This window comes from Juglans regia, chromosome 5 (genome assembly GCF_001411555.2).
Source record: "Juglans regia cultivar Chandler chromosome 5, Walnut 2.0, whole genome shotgun sequence".
Classification (NCBI taxonomy): domain Eukaryota; kingdom Viridiplantae; phylum Streptophyta; class Magnoliopsida; order Fagales; family Juglandaceae; genus Juglans; species Juglans regia.
The window spans coordinates 1656096-1679900 of NC_049905.1; the positions used below are offsets into that span (position 1 = coordinate 1656096).

General features: G+C 35.7%; 6 protein-coding genes across 6 annotated transcripts; 4 read left to right on the top strand and 2 right to left on the bottom strand.

Moving 5' to 3' along the window:
• The first annotated feature begins 13 nt into the window (after nt 1-13).
• Nucleotides 14-2760, top strand: LOC108989764 (acyl carrier protein 1, mitochondrial-like). Its single transcript, XM_018963496.2, has 2 exons — nt 14-306; nt 2325-2760. Exons 1-2 carry the CDS (start codon nt 100-102, stop codon nt 2499-2501), a joined length of 384 nt encoding a protein of 127 aa, XP_018819041.1. The 5' UTR covers nt 14-99; the 3' UTR covers nt 2502-2760.
• Nucleotides 2761-4978: 2218 nt separating this feature from the next.
• Nucleotides 4979-5849, bottom strand: LOC108989771 (putative invertase inhibitor). Its single transcript, XM_018963507.2, has one exon. It carries the CDS (start codon nt 5828-5830, stop codon nt 5243-5245), a length of 588 nt encoding a protein of 195 aa, XP_018819052.2. The 5' UTR covers nt 5831-5849; the 3' UTR covers nt 4979-5242.
• A 3077-nt stretch (nt 5850-8926) lies between these two features.
• Nucleotides 8927-14163, top strand: LOC108989779 (protein TRIGALACTOSYLDIACYLGLYCEROL 4, chloroplastic). Its single transcript, XM_018963520.2, has 5 exons — nt 8927-9310; nt 10694-10955; nt 11410-11788; nt 12796-13112; nt 13822-14163. Exons 1-5 carry the CDS (start codon nt 9039-9041, stop codon nt 14017-14019), a joined length of 1428 nt encoding a protein of 475 aa, XP_018819065.1. The 5' UTR covers nt 8927-9038; the 3' UTR covers nt 14020-14163.
• Nucleotides 14164-14827: 664 nt separating this feature from the next.
• LOC108989787 (10 kDa chaperonin 1, chloroplastic-like) lies at nt 14828-17440 on the bottom strand. The gene is made up of 7 exons (XM_018963530.2): nt 17260-17440; nt 17085-17143; nt 16900-16950; nt 16107-16172; nt 15945-15992; nt 15781-15810; nt 14828-15179 (listed from the first exon to the last, which is right to left on the bottom strand). Exons 1-7 carry the CDS (start codon nt 17342-17344, stop codon nt 15111-15113), a joined length of 408 nt encoding a protein of 135 aa, XP_018819075.1. The 5' UTR covers nt 17345-17440; the 3' UTR covers nt 14828-15110.
• A 3576-nt stretch (nt 17441-21016) lies between these two features.
• LOC108989866 (protein FAR-RED IMPAIRED RESPONSE 1-like) lies at nt 21017-21805 on the top strand. Its single transcript, XM_035690333.1, has one exon. The coding sequence runs from the start codon at nt 21017-21019 to the stop codon at nt 21803-21805; it is 789 nt and encodes a 262-aa protein (XP_035546226.1).
• A 753-nt stretch (nt 21806-22558) lies between these two features.
• Nucleotides 22559-23517, top strand: LOC108989870 (protein FAR1-RELATED SEQUENCE 1-like). The gene is made up of 3 exons (XM_018963633.2): nt 22559-23167; nt 23268-23336; nt 23434-23517. Exons 1-3 carry the CDS (start codon nt 22559-22561, stop codon nt 23515-23517), a joined length of 762 nt encoding a protein of 253 aa, XP_018819178.2.
• Nucleotides 23518-23805: the final 288 nt, after the last annotated feature.

Here is a 23805-nt window from a genome sequence, read left to right on the forward strand (position 1 = left end):
GAATTTGACGATCACGTGCAGATCACGTGCTCCTGTGCTTCTGTTCTCTTTTTACTATTTTGTTTCTCTTCCGTGAGAGTCGGAGTGAGAGAGAGAGAGATGGCGTTGAGGGCAGCCATGCTTCGTCACGTCCGAGTCCCGGTTCAAACCCTAATCATAACAGGATCGAAACTGCAGCCACGGGCTCTGTACGGTGGTTCCCTCCGGTTCCTGTCATCCCACGGCGACGATCATCTGACCAAGGACGAGGTCATCGACAGAGTCCTCTCCGTCGTCAAGAGCTTCCCCAAAGTCGATCCCTCCAAGGTCTGTCGGTGTGCCTCTCATGTGCTCTCCGATTCCCTCTTATTTTCCGTTTTTTCTTGGAAAATGTTTGTTTAGTTCCCTCGAATATGTGACCAGTGAGAAAAAAAATCGAGCTTGATGTGCTACCGCCATTCATGATTTTTTTAGCTCGGTTGCGTTGATTAATCGTTAATCTCCCTCGATTAAGTTTTATTTGTTTGCTTATCGATTTATTTTTTTCGTGGGCAAATATCCGTTTTGTTGCCCAGAGAATGTGGTGAATGTAAGTGGAAGTAAAATTTTGCTGCTTGACTGAGGCTAGAACAACAGTTATGGTTTTGTTGTGGTGGATTTTGCAGATATTATAGCAAAAACTTTATTTTCTTTGTATTTTCCTCTGTTCTAGCGACCAAACATAAGTAAATGGCGTTGTTTTGTTTGATTGCATTGAGAATGTTGATCTGTCTAGGATCTTCTTCCAAATGTAAAAACATTTTGATTGTTCAGCTAATTTTTGTTTTCCAAAATCTTGATGTGCCAAGTAAAAACCATTCAAGACCTAGTTGAAATTTCCTTTGCTATTATATTTGATGTGGGTTTCATTTTCTGATTGTAAATAATTAAAATCTTGTGGTTTGCGCCATATTACAAGTAAAAGTAGGAAAAAATTGAAAATTGTAAGGTTTGAAGTAAACGATCAAGTGGATACTTTTCTGACTTATGATATTATTGTAGTGCAGTATTTAGACAATTCCAGTAAAATTCTGATTTTCTTTGTGGAGAAGTTACTTCATTAAGAATGACTTTTGCACCTCTAAAAAGCCTTATATTGGAGAGAGTTCACATGTTGTTTTTTTATCATTGCTTGGTTTCTCTCCAATTGGGCCATATCTAATGTGTAACCAAAAGGTAGATACGTCACAACTTACAGATTCATTGGTTTATGCCATTTTTTTTTATTTTAATCTATTTCTTGCCCGTTTTGGAGCGTTGTTCCTATGCGTGATGTATATTATTCATTGCCTTCTTTAAGGAATATGACATACAGACACGCATGAATCTTTGGAAGCATGAATTATGAATGCTCAGCTCAAAGTCATTGTTTGGTGCATTATATGGCTTGCTTTTGGATGCTCTAATTTAATGGATTTTTACACTTCCCCTCACCTGGGATTGGATGGAAAATAGGTTCATGGGTTGCCTTTTTATTTATTTTGGATTGTTGTTACACTTACACCAGTGTTTATCTATTTTTTTTCCTCATTCTCATTGAAAATTATTTTGCGACTACTTATAGAAGGGCAAGGGAATTCCATGCGTTAATAGAACGAATCCCAAACTGGACATCATTCTTCTCAGTTTCTTGGCTTCATTGAACATAATACTACTTTTCCTCTTAAGTAATTTGACAAGACCTCTTTATAGGTTACATTTCCCCCTCTTGTTTGGGATTCTGCTTCATTCCTTGATTGAAGCATTAATTCATCTCATCACATAAAACATTTTGCTTCTAACTATGTTTACAGTTCCTAAACCGGTGTATTCACATGTATACTTCTAGTGTACCTGGGCTATGCCTCTTTCATATCAATAAAATAACTTATTACTTATAAAAAAAAAAACTATGTTTACAGACTAGTTATGTAGAGGAGCTAAAGTTGTTGCCTGGACAACTATATGTTACCTAATATAAACTATATATGAGCATATTAATGAATTCTCACTTTTGCTATTTGGTTACTGGCTATTATGTTTTTTTGATCTTATTATCTCCGAACAGCCTCCCATTGTCTAGAAAAAAGTAGAGGGGTAAAGCCTCTATACTAAACCGCTTGATAGGTAGTTGCCAATTAGATATTAAAGAAGTTCTTCAGCGTTCTGTGGCCGATTACTTTCAGTGCATTATTTTCTTAAGAAACTTATGTAATTTAATTTTTAATTGTCAGTTGGTGCCCTTCTATCTAATCCGAGTTGTAGGTAACTGGTCACAATATCATAAAAAATATACTACTGGGATTACAATTTTGGCTCATCTGTAGGTGAATGCTGATGTCCATTTCCAGAATGATTTGGGCTTGGATAGCTTGGACAATGTGGAGATCGTAATGGCTCTTGAAGAGGAGTTCAAGCTGGAGATTCCGGATAAGGAAGCCAATAAAATTGAGTCCTGTAATCTTGCAATTGAATACATCCACAACCATCCATTGGCTGGTTAACTTAATATAATCTGCCCAAGCTCATTTTTCTCATTGAATTACATGTAGAACAGTAATCTGCTCATCCCTTCTTCTTCTTTTTTGTCTACTCGTTGGATGTTTGTAGAGTGATCTTCAAATTTGTGGTGGAAAATAATTTGAAATCTGTTTAAAGAAGAGTAGCCTTTCCAGAAGTTGGCTTGCGATGCTTCTTCTTTAAACAGTAACAGTTTCTTTTGGTTCCAGAAAACATCGGAATGGATCTGTTTGCCTAAGCATCTGTCTTCCTTCGTACACTGTTATATTTTTTAGTTTTGCTGCTCATCATTCCTACACACCACATTTTTTTTTTTAAATTGGATTTTATTTTTCTTAAACTAATTGAATTCTTCTACTTATCATCTATACACCATATATTTAGTAAGAGAAAAAAATAAAAAAGTGTGGTGTGTGATGAGTGGGGATGAAAAGTAGAATTTTTCTATATTTTGATTTGTCCATCTTTTTCTCCATTTTAGACCCGAAACTCTAAGAAATATCAGCATCTAGAAGTAGAAGATCTGACTGCCAAACTTGTCATAATCTATCATCTTTCTTATATTTTATAGAATAAATCACAGCACATTTTAGATGGCTATTACAATATGTAGCATTCAAGCCCAATAAGCAAAGAGAAAGCATCAATCACGACTAACTATTCCTTTAAAGTAACTCCAAACAACACCAACTTTGCTAATTATTGTTTTCCCAAAATGTGTTTGATCTGCAGATAGAAGAGAGGTTGATATTTTGAAGAAATTTTTTCCCCTTATTTTCTTTTCTTGTTGGTTGCAGGGAATTCTGTTTCTCACAATGATATGATTTTTTTTTTTTTTTCCTTTCCCTCAATTTGCATCATCATTTTCACATACATCCCTCACAGATCATGATGCAAGTACTCAACCAAGCCTTTCCTCGTGACCGCATTTCTCTCCAACAGTTCTCCTTATAAAATGGAAACGCACGAAGTATGTACATCGAAGAAAGAGAGAGACCTTTGAAACTGAATCAGATGGTGAGATTGATAGCTAGTGAATTTCTTTCTTATTTTTAAGTTTATATAATCTTTTTTGTAATCTCTTCTTAATCTAACCTGTGCAGTAGATAGGCATGCAATCCATTAATTATAAGATTAGACTTTACTCCAACATATGATTGTTATGTTGGCAATGGACTTCAAATTAACGTTATTCCCTGGTAACACGTAATTATTTCATGTTTCATAATCATGAACGCGCGCACACATATATGTTGTTTATTTTAGATTTCATCATTCCATACACATCCCCTATATGGCATGTACTTAAAATGTACGGCATCAGCAAGTAACTTAGACTGATAAAACTTTGGATGAATATTAGCATTGTTCAAGTAATGTTGGAGTTGATTTAAAAAAAATAAAAAGGGTAATGTTGAAGTCAAGTTTTGAATTTCATACTGTACCAACCGTACGGCCAGTATTTACCATATTGAAGTAGTGACCGGTACAATAGAGGTATTCGTTTCGTACCGTATCAAATACCGGCCGTATCAGTGCATTTCGATCAATACTGGCTGGTTTTCGGTGTACCGGCCGAAATTATTTTTTTTGTAATTAATGTAAAAATTATGACTTTTTCATAATTTTCACTCTAATTCTCATATCTAAAAACTATTTTCTTAATTTTTTTTTTTATCTTTTTTTCTCAAGAACTAAAAATCAAATCCCTACTTTCCTTTTCGTGATAAAGATCATGAGTAATTATTTTTTTAAATAGTATTTGAATTGAGAACTTAGAAGTATTATTGAGTTTTATAAATATGTGTTTTAATTTTTTAAGATTTGCATTGATGTTATTTTAAAATATAATTTATATATATAATTAATTTATTATATATAGACTATCCTGAAACGGTATCGGTATCAAAATATTTCATTTCAATGTCTTAACTAAAACGGTATTCAAAACTTTGGTTGAAGTTACTTCATAATACCATACCACTTGACAGCTTATAATTATAAACTTGTTGCCATGAAACAAATAAAACAAAGCAAGAGTAATTAAAACCTAACATCAACTGCCATAATTTCCTGCTCGATATCATGGCAATTCATTGATGATGAAGACGAAAGAACTCATCATGTGCTGCTTGACACCATGCACCACGGTCTTAATTAACCCTAGTAATTGGATTTGAATACAAGTACAAAGCTAGAATCAATCATATTAGGTTGTGATGCAGACATATACCATGTTCATTTCAATCAACAGATCATCAAATTTTTTTAGCAGAAATTTTCATGGCATCTTTGACCACATATTACATACATCTGAGTTAATTAACAGAACCCCCAAGAATAAAAAAAATAATAATAATAATCTCGTTTTCCTTGGTAGGAATAATGACAAAAAATCCAAAAGGAAAGAGAGGGAAATCTAGCTAGAAGTTAATTTGCATCAAAACAAAACATCAATTTATCCTGTCAATTTATTTTTATATACCAAAAGAAACTTTCAAAATACAATCAACATGAAGACAATATCTGCCGACATGATCAACTCATGAATCAATACGAGAACAACATATGCGACCCCAACAATAATATTGTCCATATATATTAATTAAGCTGCTAATTAGAATTATGATTCAGGAAGAAGTTATAAAAAAAATAAGAACCAAAGATCATGATCAGACAATTAATTACCAGCTAGACCTTAGTTTCCGATCGAGGTGCGTGATAATCAACTTAGCATACCGATAATCGAAAGCGCAATAGCAGACAACTGAAACGTATCGTTGTTTATCTTTGTTAAAGGCGAAACCACACCTTTCTTCTCCTTGAAACCGTCTTCACAGGTTGTAGAGGCATCGATGATCGAACTCACTTCGATGTTAGCATCTTTGTAGTGTTTGTTCTTGTAGTCTTTCATGGCTTGTTTGGTCGCAGTACCAGCATTGGAATACAGATTATAGCAGTCATTCAAGCATGCCTTAACATAAGGGTCCAATTTTTTGCACTCCAGGAGCTTCTTGACGCGGCGCGTCGTGTTTGTAACGTTGAGGTTGATTAAGTTGATCGAGATCTTTCCAAGTTCACGAATATCGGAAGCACTGTAGCTTTCTGGGGCTGCTTGCAGAGAGGTCACGCAGAAGTTGTAGATTAGGTTTGGGTCCTGCTGCGCGCATTTTTTGCAGGTTTCTGGGATGAGATTATTGGCATTTATGGCATGGAAGATGGAGAACACGAGGAAGAACCAAATAGGGAGGGAGAGGTAAAACAAGGGAAGCCTCATTTTTGTTTGAAGAATAATTCTAGCTATGTAAATCATGTGAAGATATGGTGTGTGTATGTGTATATATATATATATATATGCGTTTTGCTATGTACAAATAAGTTTACGTACTAATTTGCGTATTAATGTTGTTGCATTCATATTCTAAATTCAATTAGCATTGTTTTCAATAAAATCTACTTTCTGACCAATCATATTAAATGGATGTGCGTATTAGTACGCAAAATCGCTTACAATTAAATTTTTACTATATATATGTATATATGTATATCATCGTCAATATCCTTATCCAAGTGATTGAATCAATGCCTTAAAAGACAAGTATTATATATCATGGTCAATACTGCATCGATAAGATGCTCTTTTAAATTCTTGCTCCAATTTGAGAGTTTCAAATGAATAGAGATTGACGATAGAGAGACGCATGAAGTTAAATCTTATAAGATCTCAATCTTTTAGATTTAAAAAAATCCTTAGATTGGCTTAAAATTTAGATTTTTTTTTTAATTTCTTCTATGTTGTCCATGCATGTATTGAAATTACACGGCGTTGCGTATACATAAACCAGCTTAGGGAATTTGTGTGGATATATAATATTTTTAATAAAGTGTTTACGTGACATAATTTAATTTGAAAGATCAGAAATTCTAAAATTTAGATCGTTTAAATGATGTGGATAACGTGTTCTGCACATCGACTTGAGAATAGAATAACTCATCATGATTTAATACATGTTTGGGAACCTTATTATAATAATGCACTGCACATGATATACAACTGAATCATCATCATGTATTTCTTTCGTCGTCTCTTTTGGGATTACAAAGTCTTTTACACGCAACTCTCAAATTCCCCATATTTAATTAGTTACGAACATTTTTGGACGCAACTCGATCTCAAATTCCTAAAGTTTTTGGATAATTATTAATTATTTAATTATCCAAAAAATACATCACATGATCATACAACACAATAGGTTTTGCCCTTCTAACACGTTTCTACATGTTTTTCAGCCTTTAATTATTAATTGGTACTTTGAAAATTGTATTTGAGGAAACAAATTAATAATTAATTAAAGTTTTCTTTTAAAAAAAGTTTTTTTAAAGGAAATTAATTGTTCAAAACTGGCTTCAAATTAAATTAAATGAAACACGTTAAACCATGCACTAAAATGGAAGTGGAACTGCGTGATGTATGTACATTATTGAAGAAAGAGATCAGAGATCAGCTTTGAAACTGAGTCGGATGGAAGTGAATTTCTTTCTTATAAAAAAAAAAGAAGCAAAGAGCTTGCTACAACATTTTCAAGGGATTGAAATCTAACATGTGCATCATATGGGGAATGAGGTAACTCATAGATTAGCTCGTTATAGTTGGAATGTTGATAATATTTCTGTGATGGGGGCATGTTCCTACTTTTGTTGATCGTTCTCTCTGGATTGATAAAAACAATATGTTTTGAGGTTTTATGAATGAATGAATGTTTGGTTATAAAAATTTAAAAAAAAAAAAAAAAAGTAGACCTCATCTAAAAAAAATGCAAAAAAATAAAAGTTAATTACATTTTGCTCTCTCGAAATTTACTCAATTCATAATGTATCTCTGAAACTAATAATTGTATCAAAGTGGATCCTTGAACTTTCAAAACTTTCTAATCATCCTCTTTCGTCTACCAACAGCATTAAATCTAACTGAAATTCACTATAAATATTAATTTTTATCTAATTTATTATCATTAACCATGTAAAATATAAAATAATATATGCTATCAATTAATAATAAATCATTAATCATATATAAAATTATTTTATACCTAAGTTGCAAGCAAGTATGAATAATCTATGTACACAATGAAATTATTTGATATTTATTAACCATATATAAATTAATAAAAAAATTATTTAATGATTTATGATTTATTATTAATTGATAGTATATATTATTTTATATTTTATATGGTCAATAATAATAAATTAGATGAAAATTATATTTTTACAGTGAATGTTATGCACATAAACAGTACGTGTAGTGAATTTTAGTTAGATTTAATGCTGCTGGTAGACGGAATGGAGGATTTGGAAGTTTTGAAAGTTCGAGCGTCCACTTTGATGTAATTATTAGTTTCGAAAGCATATTGTGAATTGAGTGAAAGTTCGAGTAGGCAAAATGTAATTAACTAAAAAAATAAATATTTTTTATTAATGAAACCCATGATTTTCTTACAAAGAATTTGTATGAAACTTGTTTATTTTACGCTCGTACCCTAGCATTACTCGTTCGGAAAATACAATTCAAGGTGGCTCGTGACTCTCTTCATCTTTGGACATGCTGAGTTTCTTCATCTTTACAAAGAACTGTGCATATGCACTTTAACTTTCTTCATGTATTTCTTTGTCTCTTTTGGGATTACAAAGTCTATCTTTTGCAACTCTCAAATTCCTAATTTAATTTCCTATATTTAGTTACCAACATTTTTGCACGCAACTATCAAATTCCTTATCTCATTTCCCATACTAATTTATCCAAAACATACATCACATGATACAACAAGATCTCAATAGGTTTCACCCATCTAACACGTTTCTACATGCAGTTTTTCAGCCTTTAATTTTTACTTTGAAAATTGCATTTCATTTTGAAGGAGGAAACATATTATAAATAAATATTTAATTAAATTTTGTTCAAAGAATCATTTTATTTGAATGTTTTTAAACTACACACCATCTACATGATATTACAGTATGGTAAAATGTTAATGATCTTACAGTCTGGTGATATTTATCTTTTTCATATAAAGAACATTCGAGAATTATGTCTCTATAATTTTAACTCTATTATTAAAAAAATATTCATAATTTTATTCTTAATCAATTAATAATTATAACGTAGATAGTATTAGGTGGATGTTATTTTATATTATTATTTTTTAGAATATTTTTCGAAATCATCATTTTCTTTCATCAAAGTTCCAAAATACCACCAGATCAGCAAAAAGCCGAAAAAGATAAACCTCAAACACGGCCCACCTACGAAAGCACAAAGCCCACAAAACAAACAAAAAGGGCTCCACAGATAATACAAAGCCCATTTGTTTACTTTCAAAAAAAAAAAAAAAATGCAAAACAACGCAGATAAGGAAAACACAACATCAAAAACCCCTCCCAAACCCTTACAGTTCTTACCGACCAAACGAACAATCTTACAAACGGTTTACTCGCTCAAGTCTCAGCTGCGAGTGGCTGCAATGGCGAGCCTAAGGTCGGCAATGGACTCCTCCTTCTGGGACCAGAGCGTGTCCTCCCCACAAACCCTGGAGGGCACGGCCCGGGCCGTTCCTGGCCAGACGTTCCCGCTGGACGGGGCTCGAGGCAGCCGAGCACTCCGTACTCAGCAGCTCTCCCTGCTTGGAAATGGTTTTCCTTTGGGGATTATTCCCTCCTATGGCCCTGCTGCTCTCAAGGAGTTGGGCTCGTTTTCGCTTCAGACTATGTTGCTCAAGCCGGAAACTCCTAGGTGGTAAGTTAAAGTGGTGACGAACCTCTTCTTTGTTGGGTTTTATTCTCTTTCCTTGTGCTTTGTTTGGTTTCTGGGAAGATGTGGGCAATGTAAGGGGTATTAAAGTTTAAACACCCGAAAAAAAGAGTGAAAAAGACACAAGATAAAATTCTATTGTTATCTGGAATTTCCTCGATAAGCATCCTATAGATATGGAATATTCTATGTTGATTTGAGTTTTTCATCTTTCAAATCTTATTGCTGCTTGCATCAATCCGCGTTTACTTTTAACTTTTCCATTTTCAGTCTTAACGTTTCTATCTAAGTTAATCTTGTAGGTGGTAGCTGCCCAAGCAAGCTTACACATTGTAATCTTGTTATCTCCCCCTATTAAACTCACCATCATTTCTTCCGATATGTCTGTTTATTTCGAAGATGTATAATGTATTCCATGAGTCTTATTAAAAAATATATATATTCCATGAGTCCCATATTTCAAGTGGTAAAGGCCTTGGGCTTGGGTGTATGCTCCCCCCAGGCCTAAGGTTCAAATCCCTTTGTGTGCAAACAATCTCTAGGGGTCATCGAACTGGGGGATAATTTCTTTGAATTACCCGAGGTGCACTTGCAGGAAATTCCTTGCCGAGGGCCTATGTGCCCCTCGGATTAGTCGGAACGTCATTCCTAGACACCCGTTGCCAATCAAAAATATATATGTATATATATATATATATATAGCCCAAGTATTTCTATACACTTCAGCAATATTTATTAATCGTAGTTAGTTGTTGGCTGGAAGATGAGTGGAGGGTGGGGTTTAATGTGTTATTTGCCCTCTTTCAGTAGCGGTAAGTTTTCAATTACTTTCTCATTCTGCAGTCTATTTGGTTTTCTGGTCTCCCTTGTGACTTAATTCCCTCATTGATGTTACTTGAGTAATTCTGTTCCCAATAAAGTTGGAAAAAAAAAAAAAATTCACTAACGAATGCTTCTAGTCGATTGTAATCGTCTAGTTCAGCATAATTAATTGTCTTAGTTACTCTAATATTCTGATGCCTGAATTTATGTGGACTTTGATAATGATTGAATTGTTTCATGATCTTGTCTTTTATTTTCCACTTCTTTTAACTCATTATTCTCACCTCATAATTGTTTATGTTCAACTTGGACACAATTACCTGTGGGGTTTAGAAATTTTTTCATAAATGCTTGAAATTTTGGAACTTAGATTTTTGTTGCTCAGAGCATTTCTTCTAAAAAGAAAGGGATGAGTTGGAAATGAGAATTCGAATTTGTTAAAAATTATTATCTATCAATATTGTTGAGGAATGATGTCCTCATCCCTCAGTGAATTCCTAAATTTCTCACACACTAATAGGTACCTTACATAACATGTGAGTACAGGTGGCTTGGATTAGTTGGGCAGTTCCGTCCAAAGAAATTAATTTCTTCTATTAAAGATGAATTGTCTAGATTGTCTAGTTTTGATGATTTGGAGTTCCCTGGATTCTTCCAAGATGTGGCAAAGCATTTCATTGACAAATCACCCTTTTCGCTGGGATTATGGTCACAGTTTTCTTTGACTCCCTCAGCATCTGTACTGTTGTCCACAGAAGCACATGGGGAGAAAAAAGGACGCCGACACAAATTGATGCTATATGACCAGGCACGTAAAGCAGCCATATTTTTATATTTATATCTTAATTATTGGAAAGAACTGAGAATCATTTATGTTTTCGTTTATATTATCATCATCCCAGTTAGCTATATTCTTTCTTTTACAGACTGTTGTGCTGATTGCATTTTTGTTCTTTGCTCTTGGCTAGTTTCTATGTTGTACCTGTACCTTGCCACTGATAATCTGTATCTTCCACCTGAAAATGATTATCTGTACACAGTGATTTTTTGAACATCTTGATTCACAATTTCTCTGTAAATATCTAATATTATGTCCATGATTCCTCGAAAATATTGATCTGCATAATGACTACATAAAAGGTCCTGCTGGTGAAGAATAAGCCCAGAACTTTAACCCTTTCATGTCTCAACTGTTTTGTGGTTCTAGTTATGTGGATAACCAAATGAGCAATGTTTCTAAACACTTTATTTGCATTTTGCAGCTTCCTCTTCATGATGTTACATTGGAGGCTGCATGGCCTGAGTTGTTCAGGGACCACAAAGGACAATATTGGGAAGTACCTGAGTCAATATCATTAGACCTTTCATCACTCGTTTCTGATTCTGGATTCCGTTACCGCTTTGGTTTACACAAAAATAGCGGTCATCCTCAGGCACTTAATGCCACAAATGGTGAGGCACCTTTGACCTTAATGCCTGGATTATGTGCCAAGGCTGCATTTTCTTATGAGCAGAGCCACGACTTTTGGAGAAAGGAAGAAGAGGAAGATGTCTTGGTGGAAACAGAGCAGGGCACGGTTGTGCGACCTTCATATGATGTGCGTCTCAGAGAACCATTTTCAGCTCTCTCTGGAATTATAGGTAATTTTTCCCTAAGATGTTTCTGTTTTTTCGGGTCGTGATAAAGCTATATCTGATTTTACATTTCTTTTGAGATAAATCAAGTCCCGCTTTTTATCTTTTCAATGCTATACCATTTATCTTTTCTGTTTCATTTTTTGTGATCTTTTTTTTTTTCTATGAAAGTTTCTTAGTGAACATAATACATGAGAAAGAAGTTTCTTATTAAACATTATACATGAGAAAGAATTACCAAGTTGATTGCTATGGAATTGTCATAAACAGAAGATAGCCTGCCCCCATTCTATCCCGACATGAGAAATGTAGGAACTACCAGGTAATTTTTGTTTTTTTGTTTTTATAATTATACCAGGTAATTTAGTTCTCCTATATAGGTAAGTGTGTCTCCGTTTCTCAAGTTACAATGAATTTACTACCCGTAACTTGTAATATGTTTTTCATAGGACTAGTCGTTGTGTCTCTCTTTCTCAAGTTACAATGAATTTACTACCCATAACTTGTAATATGTTTTTCATAGAACTAGTCGTTCTGATCTATTGAGGACTTGGGTAATGTTTTAACTATTGGTAGCTTATCTCTCCACTAATCCCTACAAGAGACCACCATCAAGTGGCTTCAAACCCCACATACTGAGCCTGGCCCCTTTCCAGTGGTTTTGAAGGCCTTCTGGACTAACTGGACAGCTTCACGTTAATGAGATTTTTTTTTTTTTATAATTAAAAGTAAAACTTTATTGATAGGAATAGGCAATAGCCCAATTACACTGGAAGTATACACAGAAAATGCCCAAGTTCTACTCAGCACTAGCGAGAGATACAAACAAATAATGAAAACTGTCCTCGGATTCAAGTTAATGAGATTTTTATGGCAGTAAGCCATTGGTTATTAAATTTCCCGTTGTTGCACCTTTTATACTCGGTTACTATTCCTTTTCCTTTTTTCCTGTTAGTATAGAAGACTTCTATGTAATCATTTGTTTTCTATCTACAATTGATGATACATCTTAGGTGGCACCTGTGCGGCCTGGTTTGGGGGTAGGGAGAGCTCAGTGGCTGTTGCATCAAAGGGAGATGAGAACATTTCTGTGAATGCTAGGAAGAGAAGTCCACTGAGTGCTGATTTATTTGGTTCACTATGCTATACTTACCAGCATGGCAATTTCAGAAATCTATACCGTGACCTGACCAGGATAGATGCTCGCTTGGATATTTGTTCAGCATCAGCTTTTGCCACAAGTGTTCTCAATGGCCTGAAGAGGTCTTCTGTTAATAGAGCAGAAAATCCTGCCTCTTCCCCTAGGTTCAATTTGATCCTCCAACAGCAGGTATGCCAACAACTCTGAACCTCACAATCTCCCATCTCTAAGGGTTACACACACGGCCTCCACCTTTTCAAAGGGGAAAGTACCACTAGGCGGAGACCTTAAATCTTTTTGTGTTTTATTAGGCCCAAATATGTAAATGGAAAATCTAGAAAATTAGGCTATGCCCCCATTGGATGGTCTGGATTGCCAGGAAAATATTGTTTCCTAAGAGTTTTTTTTTCCTTTAAATTGAGTAATAGTTAGGGAGACTAGGGCCCGTTTGTTTTCAGAGATGAGATGAGATGAGTTGAGATTAAAGTTAAAAAGTTGAATAAAATATTGTTAAAATATATTTTTTAATATTATTGTTGTTTTGGGATTTGAAAAAGTTGAATTGTTTATTTTATTTTGTGTGGAGATTTGGGAAAGTTGTAATGATGAGGTGAGATGAGATGAGATGAGATGAGATGTTTTTGGAAAACAAACAAGGCCTAAGTTGTGCATTGTGTTTTTCCTTGTTGGTTGAGGGAGTTGTATGAATGAGACCACGGGTGGTAAACTTTTGTCTCATACAGCGATTTAAGAGAACTTGTACTACTTTAGCAGATTACTACTACTAATTCTCGATAGGTGGCTCAGCTTGAAGCCAGTGCATTTAAGTTATTTATAAATGGTTGCACAGATTGAAGTCAATCAGATAATTCTTACTGATACTACCTTGCCTTTGCAGGTTTATGGGCCAATTGTCTGTCGAGTAGATTCTAGTGTTTCGCTAGGTTCTTCGCCCGCGAGACGTGGCCCGCATGTGGAGGATTTCATATTCAGCTTATGCTATTCATTGAGGGTTCTAGCGTCGGGGAAAGTTGTAGCTTGGTATTCTCCAAAAAGAAAGGAAGGGATGATTGAGTTGCGTGTATTTGAGTTTTAATATGTATTCTTTGTTATTTCTTTGCTTATGGCTCTGGTTGCTTCCGCCTTAGGAAATAATATTTTCATCCGGAAAACTGACTGCAGAATCCACAAGCAGCTTCCCTTTTTCTCAATCACAATCTGCTTTTCTCCTCTCCTTTAACATTGGTCTGCATGTATGTACGTGTGAGGGAGAGAGATTTTGACTGAGAGGCATGGTTGGGGAGGATGGAGAGAAAAGAGAGGAGTTCAATTTAGAATAATGTTACATACAGTCGTTGAATGCGTAAACGTCCTGCAGTCGCTTTGAAAAAGATTGAGATCTACTGTTAAAAAATTAATTTATTTTCACGTGGATTTTATATTTATTTACTTTTTTCAAAACGACTACACAGTACTTATAAACTCACGACTGCAAGTATCATTTTTCTTTAAATTATGTACTAGTTCCCTAGTGGATGGTGATAGCCTGCTAGGGAAAAAGAAAGTGGTTTTTTTCGAAATCTGCAACATTTCGAAAGCTGGAAAGATTTATACACAAATTTCATGCAAATCTTTATAGAAAAATAAACTTCACTTAGAAAAATATATAAAAAAAATATTCTTTATTAGCGAAACTTACTTTCTTTCTTCTAAAGTAAAAGCTACATTTCTAATTTTACCGAGAAAAAGTCCATCCCAACTTTGAAGACCAGCATCATGACCATCTAATCTTTTACAAAGACTTTCTTTGTTCCATACCGATACAAAAAGTAATAGTTTTCACTCCCCATTATCATTGCTTAAACCAAAATTCCTATGAAGGCTAAATTCCCTGGAAATGTGTAGAAGTTGGAAGTTCCCTTCAAATCATGATTGGCTTTTAATGCACAATTACTTTGTGCTGCAACATAAAATTCTCATAAGATGTAAAATTCAAATGCCATTCGTACCCCATAAGTACAGTCATAAACAGAATTCAACATGAACTGGATATTTCTCTATTACAGGGTTGCCAGAGAGCATGATCTGCAAGAAGAAAGCATTGCCCTAAATTGATAAAGAAGAGCACAAGAAGGGCCAAGAATCATAGGAGGTAGCCTCGTGCAAAGAACAATGAACTGCTGACCACTACTCGACCACAGCCAACAAGTCACTCGACTTACAGAAGCAGTGCTTAGCATCCGTTCCCAAATCAACCTGAAATAGCACCAAATCAACAGGTAATTTGATTTACTCGATTTGTCAGATTATTATAGTTTAACTATATTCATATTTACTCCATATTACAGAGATGAGAGGAAAAAGATGATTTCACCCAAAGTAGCAAAAAGCAACCACAGCTAGTCATGTGTAATTCTCAGATATTTTTCAAGCAAAGACCAAAAGGCCTCCTGGATTATTAGTAAAACCATTCACCAAAGTATTTTTTTTTTTTTTCCCGAGTAGAAAAGATGGTCTAAAACTATCTCAAAATCATAACATATTTCCTCCTACTTGGAAATCCATATGATTGTTGGTCACAGTTTTCAGTAAGCTTGAAACCATGTGAAAAAGGAATGAAACACTTAAAACACAGTTTAAGAATATCTTCAGTAAAAGCATGAAATGTATATACAGGTAGACCTAAACTTATTTAGCAGTACAACAAACTCTAACTTCAATTTGAAAAATATAATTTGGTAAATGCACAATATTAGAAATAATATTACTAGAGGAGAGTTTTTCCCTTAGTATACAACTGGCGAAGGCCATTAGTACCAGGTGCTAGATGATAACTTCACAATAAAACAATACTCACCTCATACGCATTTATGTCTGAGAAGAGAACCTGCAACAAAATAAGCATTTACTCCAGTTAGATGATAGACCAAGCAATCAAAAGATGATAGACCAAGCATTGTTTCGGGCAACAGCCACACACTTCAGAACGTTACCAAAACTGAACACATTCTGATTGCTTACCTTCTTTCCAGCCTCCACTTCCCCAACTTCAGCACCAACAGTGAGAATCTGAAACAAAAATTACACGGCTGGTCAAAATATCCAGAGGAACAATTTTATTTTTACTTAAAAAACAAAAAATCCACGTTTTCACAAGACAGCAACGATTGGAATGTTGCATACTTCTCCAATTAGATACCGCTCAAATTTAACAGCTGCGTTGGGCAACAAGACTCCACCAGCTGATTTCTGTTTCATAATAAAGCAGATTATTCATGAGACGAATAGTTATATGCAACGATTACTTATAAAAAACCCAACGATGATCAATACATGGGCAATGCCAATAAAAGAATCCTGGTCAGAATGTGAACTTTGTTTATTTTTTCATATGATTCTGAGTCAAGCGCAGAATAAATACAACGGGCTGAATGTTCAAAACCTAAGATCTCTTATTTTTCCATTCTACCCTTTCTATACAGAAAGAACACCAGCTCATACTAGGCTAATGGCCAACAGATCATTTCACCTATATCAACATTAACAAGAGATGCCCATATCATGGAACTTGTGTATACATGGAACGGTAGCCCAGACCGTGGTAGGGAATTCAGTTTTGATGGGGAAACTAGATATGAAACAAAAGCAGGCCCCTCCAGTGGTAAAGCAACATGCAGAGTTTAATGCTCACTAGTCACTACTTTAAGTTAGATCGATGAATTTCAATTATAAAGTACTTGGGATTTAGGGCCCCACTCGATCAGCTTATGGAAGCACCAGAAAACACCTTCTCCGTGCATTTGCAAAGATACGGGAAAGTTTTTTCAGGGCAAAAACAGCCTCGCCCCAATTGCTAAAACTATGTACTGAATCTATTGTTGATTGTAATCGCTGATTTTCCAATCGTGTCACGCCAATGAAACATAAGAAGTCTTGTCCAAACCTTGTCCAGCATAAGCAATGAAAGAAGTCATACCTCGGGCAGCTGCTCCAGACGAATAAGCACTCGATCAGCTTGCGGAACCACCTGCAACATAAAGTAACACCACCAAGAACAAAACTCAAAAACACCAATAGCTCAGGGAAATCTAGCAAGGCAGAGAAAACTTCAAAGCAAAAGCTTTAAAGATTGGAAAACAGAAATGGTGAAATTGTAAAAACCTTGGCCGGCTCCCATTTCTTGGAAATGGCGTTGATTCTCAGAGAGTTTCTCCGCAGACCTGTTGACACACAGACATTCAAAGGAATTCTAAAAAAGAGAACAAAAACGGAACTTTCAAGAAAAATAGCGAAACCAAAGCGGAAGTTAATTTCTAAAAGGGGTTTGGCGTAGAACCTAGTAGTCTCTGGTTATAAGATAGAGAGGGGGCGTTGGGTTTGTATGGAAAGGGTTTTGGCACTGTGACAAAAGTAGACGCCATGGATAAGAATACAGAGACCGAGAGACGAAAAGAGGCGAGCGGCTCCTGAATCTGCTAGTGTTCGGAACTATTGGGAGAAGAGAGCGCAAACCCAACGAAAAAATCCTTCTTTAAAGGCCTCAAAAACCACGCACGTGTGGGCTCCAACAGTAAACAGTAAACTACTTGCCGTAGTTCCTTCTAGAGAGATCGTTAAAAAGGCTTTTCGTGAAGAATATCTATCTTCAATCTACGCATTAGGTTTAGGAGATGTTTGGATTTGTAGGATATTTTAGTTTATCTCAATTTATCTCATTACTATTTATTACTATTTAGTAATTTTAACTCACAAATATCACTATTATTTATAACTCATCTCATTACTATTTACAATTCATCTCAACTCATCTCAAATCATCTTCGAATCCAAACGTCTCCTTAATTATTTCAATTTGTAAATTCTATGTTATAAGATAACTCTTATATTTATATAGTGCATGTTTGAGATTGACGTAGGAAATATAATTTATTTATAACTTAAATAATAAATTTTATTATTGAAAAATTATTTATTATTTGATAATTATATATTTAAAGTAATTTTAAATATGTTATATTTATTTAGAAATAAATTAAAATTTTATTTTTTAAAAAGAAAATGACAATTATTTAAATTTTTAAAAATTATGAACATAAATTTTTCAAAGTTTGAAAATTGTAAAAATATTTTTGTCTATTAATTGTAAAAATTGAAATTTTTTTATTAAAAAAAAATTTAAAATTATTTAAACCCTTTTTAAAACTCCTGTACAACCCGAAAACAGGCCCATGACACTCTCACCGAAGAAATTCATTAATCCTTGGGAAATCAGGATAGATCTTCTTTAATCATTCTTGTCAAGAGTTCTTCTACACTTAAGCCGCTACAGTACCCAACACCACACATTGCCGGCGTGGATTTTTTTTTTTTTTCTTTGATGCTACAGTAAAACGCACGCGTTTTACAGAAACTCAATCTGACTTTTTCCCCAAATGCTTCATTTCGAAATTGCCTCCCTCGGTCTCGCCCCTGCTCCTCCCGCTCGGTTCCTCCGCATCTTCCATCGTCGTCCACGTGCAGCCTGCCGTCATCCACGTGCAACATGCCGTCAGCCGTCCTGCTTCCGCCGTCTACGTTGTCCTGTTCGCGCGAGATTTTTGTTGTAATGCGCGATTTACTTTACTGGTGTAGTGAACATAATCCTCTTAAATGTGAAAGTAGTTTGTATTATTAATTCTTTGGGTGTTGTTTAGACGATGAACTTGGTCTAATTCATGCTGTCCCGATTTCATTCCCATTTTACTGATTTAAACATGTGGAGTTGGAGGCTAGACCGTGTAAAACACAGCATTCCTGTAAGACTAGGAATGGCGAAGAAAAGATCCGAAAGAATTACAAAAATGGCAATAAATATCTTGGATGTTATATTGTGAAGCCAGTTTTGTTTTCATAATTTTTTGGAGTTAGTACAAATCATAGTTGTGTTGTTTTTTTCTTCAGAATCTTGTGTGACTTAGATACCGTGCAGAAGGAAAGCTTAAACCCGTTGGATTACTCTTTTTTCTTTTTCTTTTTTTCTTGTAATGTCGATCTAATGAATATTAGATTACTTTTTTGTAATGTCATCTAATGAATGTTAGATTACTTTTTTGTAATGTCGATCTAATGAATGTTTGGATTACTTTGTTTTTTTTCTTGTAATGTCAATCTAATGAATGTTAGATTACTTTTTTTTTCTTGTAATGTTGATCTAAAAATTCAGTTGAAATAGCGTGATGGACAAAAAGGAAGATAAAAGGCCACCCAGGCCTTCTACACCAATTCCACCGACTCAGGTATGATACACTGGTCATTCATAAAAGGAAGGTGTCTCAATTCCAACTAGTTAATATATTTTTATTTGTGTATTGTAGGTCTCTCTCTGTCTAAGAAATGCTTACCATCCGCCATTTATGATGCATCCAAATGCATATCCGAATTCATATACATACGCATGGGGTAGCCAGGTTGAGAAATGTGTGAACTTTAAATTTTTTCCCTGAACTGCATTATTACCCATTCTAATACCGTGCATGATTGCAGCCCCCACAAATGACATCGTATCCAACAACGTTCATGTACCCTCCGTTGACTAATGCGGAGAGTTCGGGCCATGTTCAACAAACGAACCAGGTATATTTATTTCTTTCTTTTTTCTTTTTCTTTTTTTGTATGTGTTTGCTGTTATCCGTTCTAATACCGTGGATGATTGCAGCCCCCACCAATGCCACATTTTCCAGCAACTTTCATGTACCCTTCGTCGACTAATGCGGAGAGTTCGAGCCATGTTCAACAAACAAATCAGGTATATTTATTCCTTTCTTAAATTTTATTTATTTATTTATTTTTTGTATGTGTTTGTTGTTACCCGTTCTAACACCGTGAATGATTGCAGCCCCCACCAATGCCACATTTTCCAGCAACTTTCATGTACCCTCCGTCGACTAATGCGGAGAGTTCGGGCCATGTTCAACAAACGAATCAGGTATATTTATTCCTTTCTTAAATTTTTTTTTAATTTTTTTTTTGTATGTGTTTGTTGTTACCCGTTCTAACACCGTGGATGATTGCAGCCCCCACCAATGCCACATTTTCCAACAACTTTCATGTACCCTCCGTCGACTAATGCGGAGAGTTCGGGCCATGTTCAACAAACGAATCAGGTATATTTATTCATTTCTTAAATTTTTTTTTTAATTTTTTTTTTGTATGTGTTTGTTGTTACCCGTTCTAACACCGTGGATGATTGCAGCCCACACCAATGCCACATTTTCAACAACTTTCATGTACCCTCCGTCGACTAATGCGGAGAGTTCGGGCCATGTTCAACAAACGAATCAGGTATATTTATTCATTTCTTAAATTTTTTTTTTAATTTTTTTTTGTATGTGTTTGTTGTTACCCGTTCTAACACCGTGGATGATTGCAGCCCCCACCAATGCCACATTTTCCAGCAACTTTCATGTACCCTCCGTCGACTAATGCGGAGAGTTCGGGCCATGTTCAACAAACGAATCAGGTATATTTATTAATTTCTTAAATTTTTTTTTTTAATTTTTTTTTTGTATGTGTTTGTTGTTACCCGTTCTAACACCGTGGATGATTGCAGCCCCCACCAATGCCACATTTTCCAACAACTTTCATGTACCCTCCGTCGACTAATGCGGAGAGTTCGGGCCATGTTCAACAAACGAATCAGGTATATTTACTCATTTCTTAAATTTTTTTTTAATTTTTTTTTATATGTGTTTGTTGTTACCCGTTCTAACACCGTGGATGATTGTAGTCCCCACCAATGCCACATTTTCTAGCAACTTTCATGTACCCTCCGTCGACTAATGCGGAGAGTTCGGGCCATGTTCAACAAACGAATCAGGTATATTTATTCATTTCTTAAATTTTTTTTTTTTAATTTTTTTTTGTACGTGTTTGTTGTTACCCGTTCTAACACCGTGGATGATTGCAGCCCCCACCAATGCCACATTTTCCAGCAACTTTCCTGTACCCTCCGTCGACTAATGTGGAGAGTTCGGGCCATGTTCAACAAAGGAATCAGGTATATTTATTCATTTATTAAATTTTTTGTCGACTAATGGATGGCCCTCTATCGACTAATGGATGGCCCTCTGTCGAGTACCGGAGAGGACATGGGAAGCTTTGAAAATCCCGCAAGTAATGCAGAGACAGAAGCCGATGACATAATTCAACAAGAGTCTGATAATGACCGAGTTGAGGAGGAGCCCAAACCTGGTATGAAGTTTGCCACTGATCATGAGCTTATGGCTTATTACATGAGATATGCCAAACAACAAGGTTTTGGTGTTATAACACAAAGGACGAAGAGAGAGGCTAATGGGAGGGTGAAGTATTTGACTATTGGGTGTGCACGAGGTGGCAAGTACCATCCTAGCCATAGTAATATCTCGAGGTCACGCCCAACTATTAAAACGGATTGTAAGGCACGAATAAATGCTCACTTGGTGGAGGGTAGTTGGGTGGTGACCACTGTTGAGATTGGCCATAATCATAGTACTGTCAGCCCACAAAAGTCTAGATTCTTTAGATCTCCTAAGTGTTTAGACGAATACAGTCAGAGGATGCTTGATTTGAACGATAAGGCAGGTATTCGAATGAACAAGAATTTCGGGGCACTTGTTGTTGATGCGGGGGGGTTCAAGAATCTGCAGTTTCAAGAAAAAGACTGTCGTAATTTTATTGACAAAGCCAGACAATTAAGGCTGGGTAAAGGTGGTGGCGAAGCACTTACTGAGTACTTCAAGAGGATGAGGTTGCAGAATGATGGTTTTGTCTATGTGATTGATGTGGATGAAGAGCTGAGGTTGAGAAATGTGTTTGGGCTGACGCACGGAGTAGAGCAGCGTACGAGTATTTCGGAGATGTGATCACCTTCGATACGACATACCTGACAAATAGATACGGCATGCCATTTGCTCCATTTGTTGGGGTAAATCATCATGGACAGTCTATATTGTTAGGGGCTGGCTTGATTTCAAGCGAAGACACAAGTACTTTTGTGTGGTTGTTTCGGGCATGGTTGGAGTGTATGGATGGTCGCACTCCAAAAGCGATCATAACAGACCAAGACCGAGCAATGAAGAGTGCTATTGCAGTGGTCTTCCCACACACTCGCCATAGATATTGTCTATGGCATATAATGCGAAAACGGCCTGAGAAATTGGGATCTCACGCTGCCTTCAATGCAGGGTTGAAAACTGCCATCCAAAATGCCCTATATGATTCACAGACATGTGGTGAATTTGAGGAGAAGTGGGGGCAATTTATTAAGAAGTATGACTTAGGTGAAAATGCATGGCTGCAAGGGTTGTACAATGAGAGGTCGTTTTGGGTACCGGTTTACCTTAAGGGAGTTTTTTGGGCTCGCATGAGCACCACACAGCGTTCTGAAAGCATGAATGCTTTTTTCGATGGTTTTGTGCATTCCAGTACAACGTTGAAAGAATTCGTCGATCAATTTGACAATGCACTGCGAAAGAAGGTAGAGCTCGAGACGACCGCTGATTTCAATTCGTCCAATCCAAACCATCCCATGTTCCTCCGCATTCCGCATTGAAAAGCAGTTTCAAGCCGTGTATACGAATGCAAAATTTAAAGAAGTCCAAAGAGAGGTGTGAGGAATGATTTTATGTAACTGCATACTTATCAGCAAGGAAGGTTGCATTTCCACCTATGATGTTTTAGATGAAATTACCATTGATGATGACCATGTCAAGAGCATCAAGTACACAGTTTACTTTAACAATGAGGAGGTTGATGTGAAATGCACCTGTGCGTTGTTTGAGATGAGAGGAATTGTCTGTAGACATGCATTGAACGTTTGTCAGATGAATAAGATTCATGCGCTACCGGAGAAGTATGTCTTGGATCGTTGGAGGAAGGATTTAAAGAGAAGATACACAATGGTAAAAAGTAGCTACGACGACTTACGGCAAAATGCAGATTCAGGGAGGTATGAGCTTGTGGTGAAACGATGTTCCAAATTAGCAACCCGTGTATCGTCGAGTGATGCCCATGTTACTGCATTTATGCTCCACTTGGATGAGTTTGAGAATAAATTTAAAGGATTAACACAAGAGTCCGGTTCAACAAAAGTAGCAGAGACTGTGCAGACAGACAAAGGTAAGAAAATATTAAGCCCACATGTTGTCCGAGGGAAAGGGAGGCCGCCAACAAAAAGGAAGGTCCCACCTGTGGAGAAGGCTGTGACTAGGCGAAAGAATAAACAGGTAAGAAATTTTTATTTTTATTAAGCACGTCATATTTCTTCCTACGACTTTAATATTTCTTTCTATTTGATGTGTATTTCTGTATTTCAAATTTATTTAGATACGTCGGAAAATATTTGACGATACATCCGAGCAATGTGAGGTATCGGAAGCTCTAGAAAGAGGTCAGGTAATACATTTTTCTGTGTATAAATTCTATATTGCTCCCCACTTAGTTAATAAGCAATTTCTAATGATTATTTTTTTGGTATCTTAAATTTATTAAGATACAAAGTGCAGGCAAGGATGATTTTGTTGTTCTAACACAATGCAGTACTGTCGCACAACCAACGCCACCTGACAATGAGTAGGTGCTCCAAGAAGAAGACAAACGGATTGGGAGACTGTAATATCCAAGATAGTAGTTTGGTCTTTGTAATGTTTTATGTGTTATTTGAGGGACTAGTATGTATTTTGGGAGGAAAAACAGATTTTATGTATATTGTTTGGGAGACTGATGGTTGATGTGTTATTTTTGAGAATATTATGTATTTTGGCAGGAAAAACAGCTTTTATATATCTGTTTGGGAGACTGATGGTTCATGTGTTATTTCTTGAGAATATTGTGTATTTTGGCAGGAAAAACAGCTTTTATATAT

Excerpts from the sequence above, each read along its gene's own strand:
- LOC108989866 (XM_035690333.1), top strand. The coding sequence starts at position 21,017 with ATGGATGGCCCTCTGTCGAGTACCGGAGAGGACATGGGAAGCTTTGAA.
- LOC108989870 (XM_018963633.2), top strand. The coding sequence starts at position 22,559 with ATGATTTTATGTAACTGCATACTTATCAGCAAGGAAGGTTGCATTTCC. Across the intron at positions 23,168-23,267 it reads CTAGGCGAAAGAATAAACAG|ATACGTCGGAAAATATTTGA; the intron begins GTAAGAAATTTT and ends AAATTTATTTAG. Across the intron at positions 23,337-23,433 it reads AAGCTCTAGAAAGAGGTCAG|ATACAAAGTGCAGGCAAGGA; the intron begins GTAATACATTTT and ends AAATTTATTAAG.
- LOC108989787 (XM_018963530.2), bottom strand. The coding sequence starts at position 17,344 with ATGGCGTCTACTTTTGTCACAGTGCCAAAACCCTTTCCATACAAACCC. Across the intron at positions 15,993-16,106 it reads AGCGGTATCTAATTGGAGAA|ATTCTCACTGTTGGTGCTGA; the intron begins GTATGCAACATT and ends TTTTTGTTTCAG. Across the intron at positions 15,180-15,780 it reads CAGACATAAATGCGTATGAG|GTTGATTTGGGAACGGATGC; the intron begins GTGAGTATTGTT and ends GTGCTATTTCAG.
- LOC108989779 (XM_018963520.2), top strand. The coding sequence starts at position 9,039 with ATGGCGAGCCTAAGGTCGGCAATGGACTCCTCCTTCTGGGACCAGAGC. Across the intron at positions 9,311-10,693 it reads AAGCCGGAAACTCCTAGGTG|GTGGCTTGGATTAGTTGGGC; the intron begins GTAAGTTAAAGT and ends ATGTGAGTACAG. Across the intron at positions 10,956-11,409 it reads AATTGATGCTATATGACCAG|CTTCCTCTTCATGATGTTAC; the intron begins GCACGTAAAGCA and ends TGCATTTTGCAG.
- LOC108989771 (XM_018963507.2), bottom strand. The coding sequence starts at position 5,830 with ATGATTTACATAGCTAGAATTATTCTTCAAACAAAAATGAGGCTTCCC.
- LOC108989764 (XM_018963496.2), top strand. The coding sequence starts at position 100 with ATGGCGTTGAGGGCAGCCATGCTTCGTCACGTCCGAGTCCCGGTTCAA. Across the intron at positions 307-2,324 it reads CCAAAGTCGATCCCTCCAAG|GTGAATGCTGATGTCCATTT; the intron begins GTCTGTCGGTGT and ends GCTCATCTGTAG.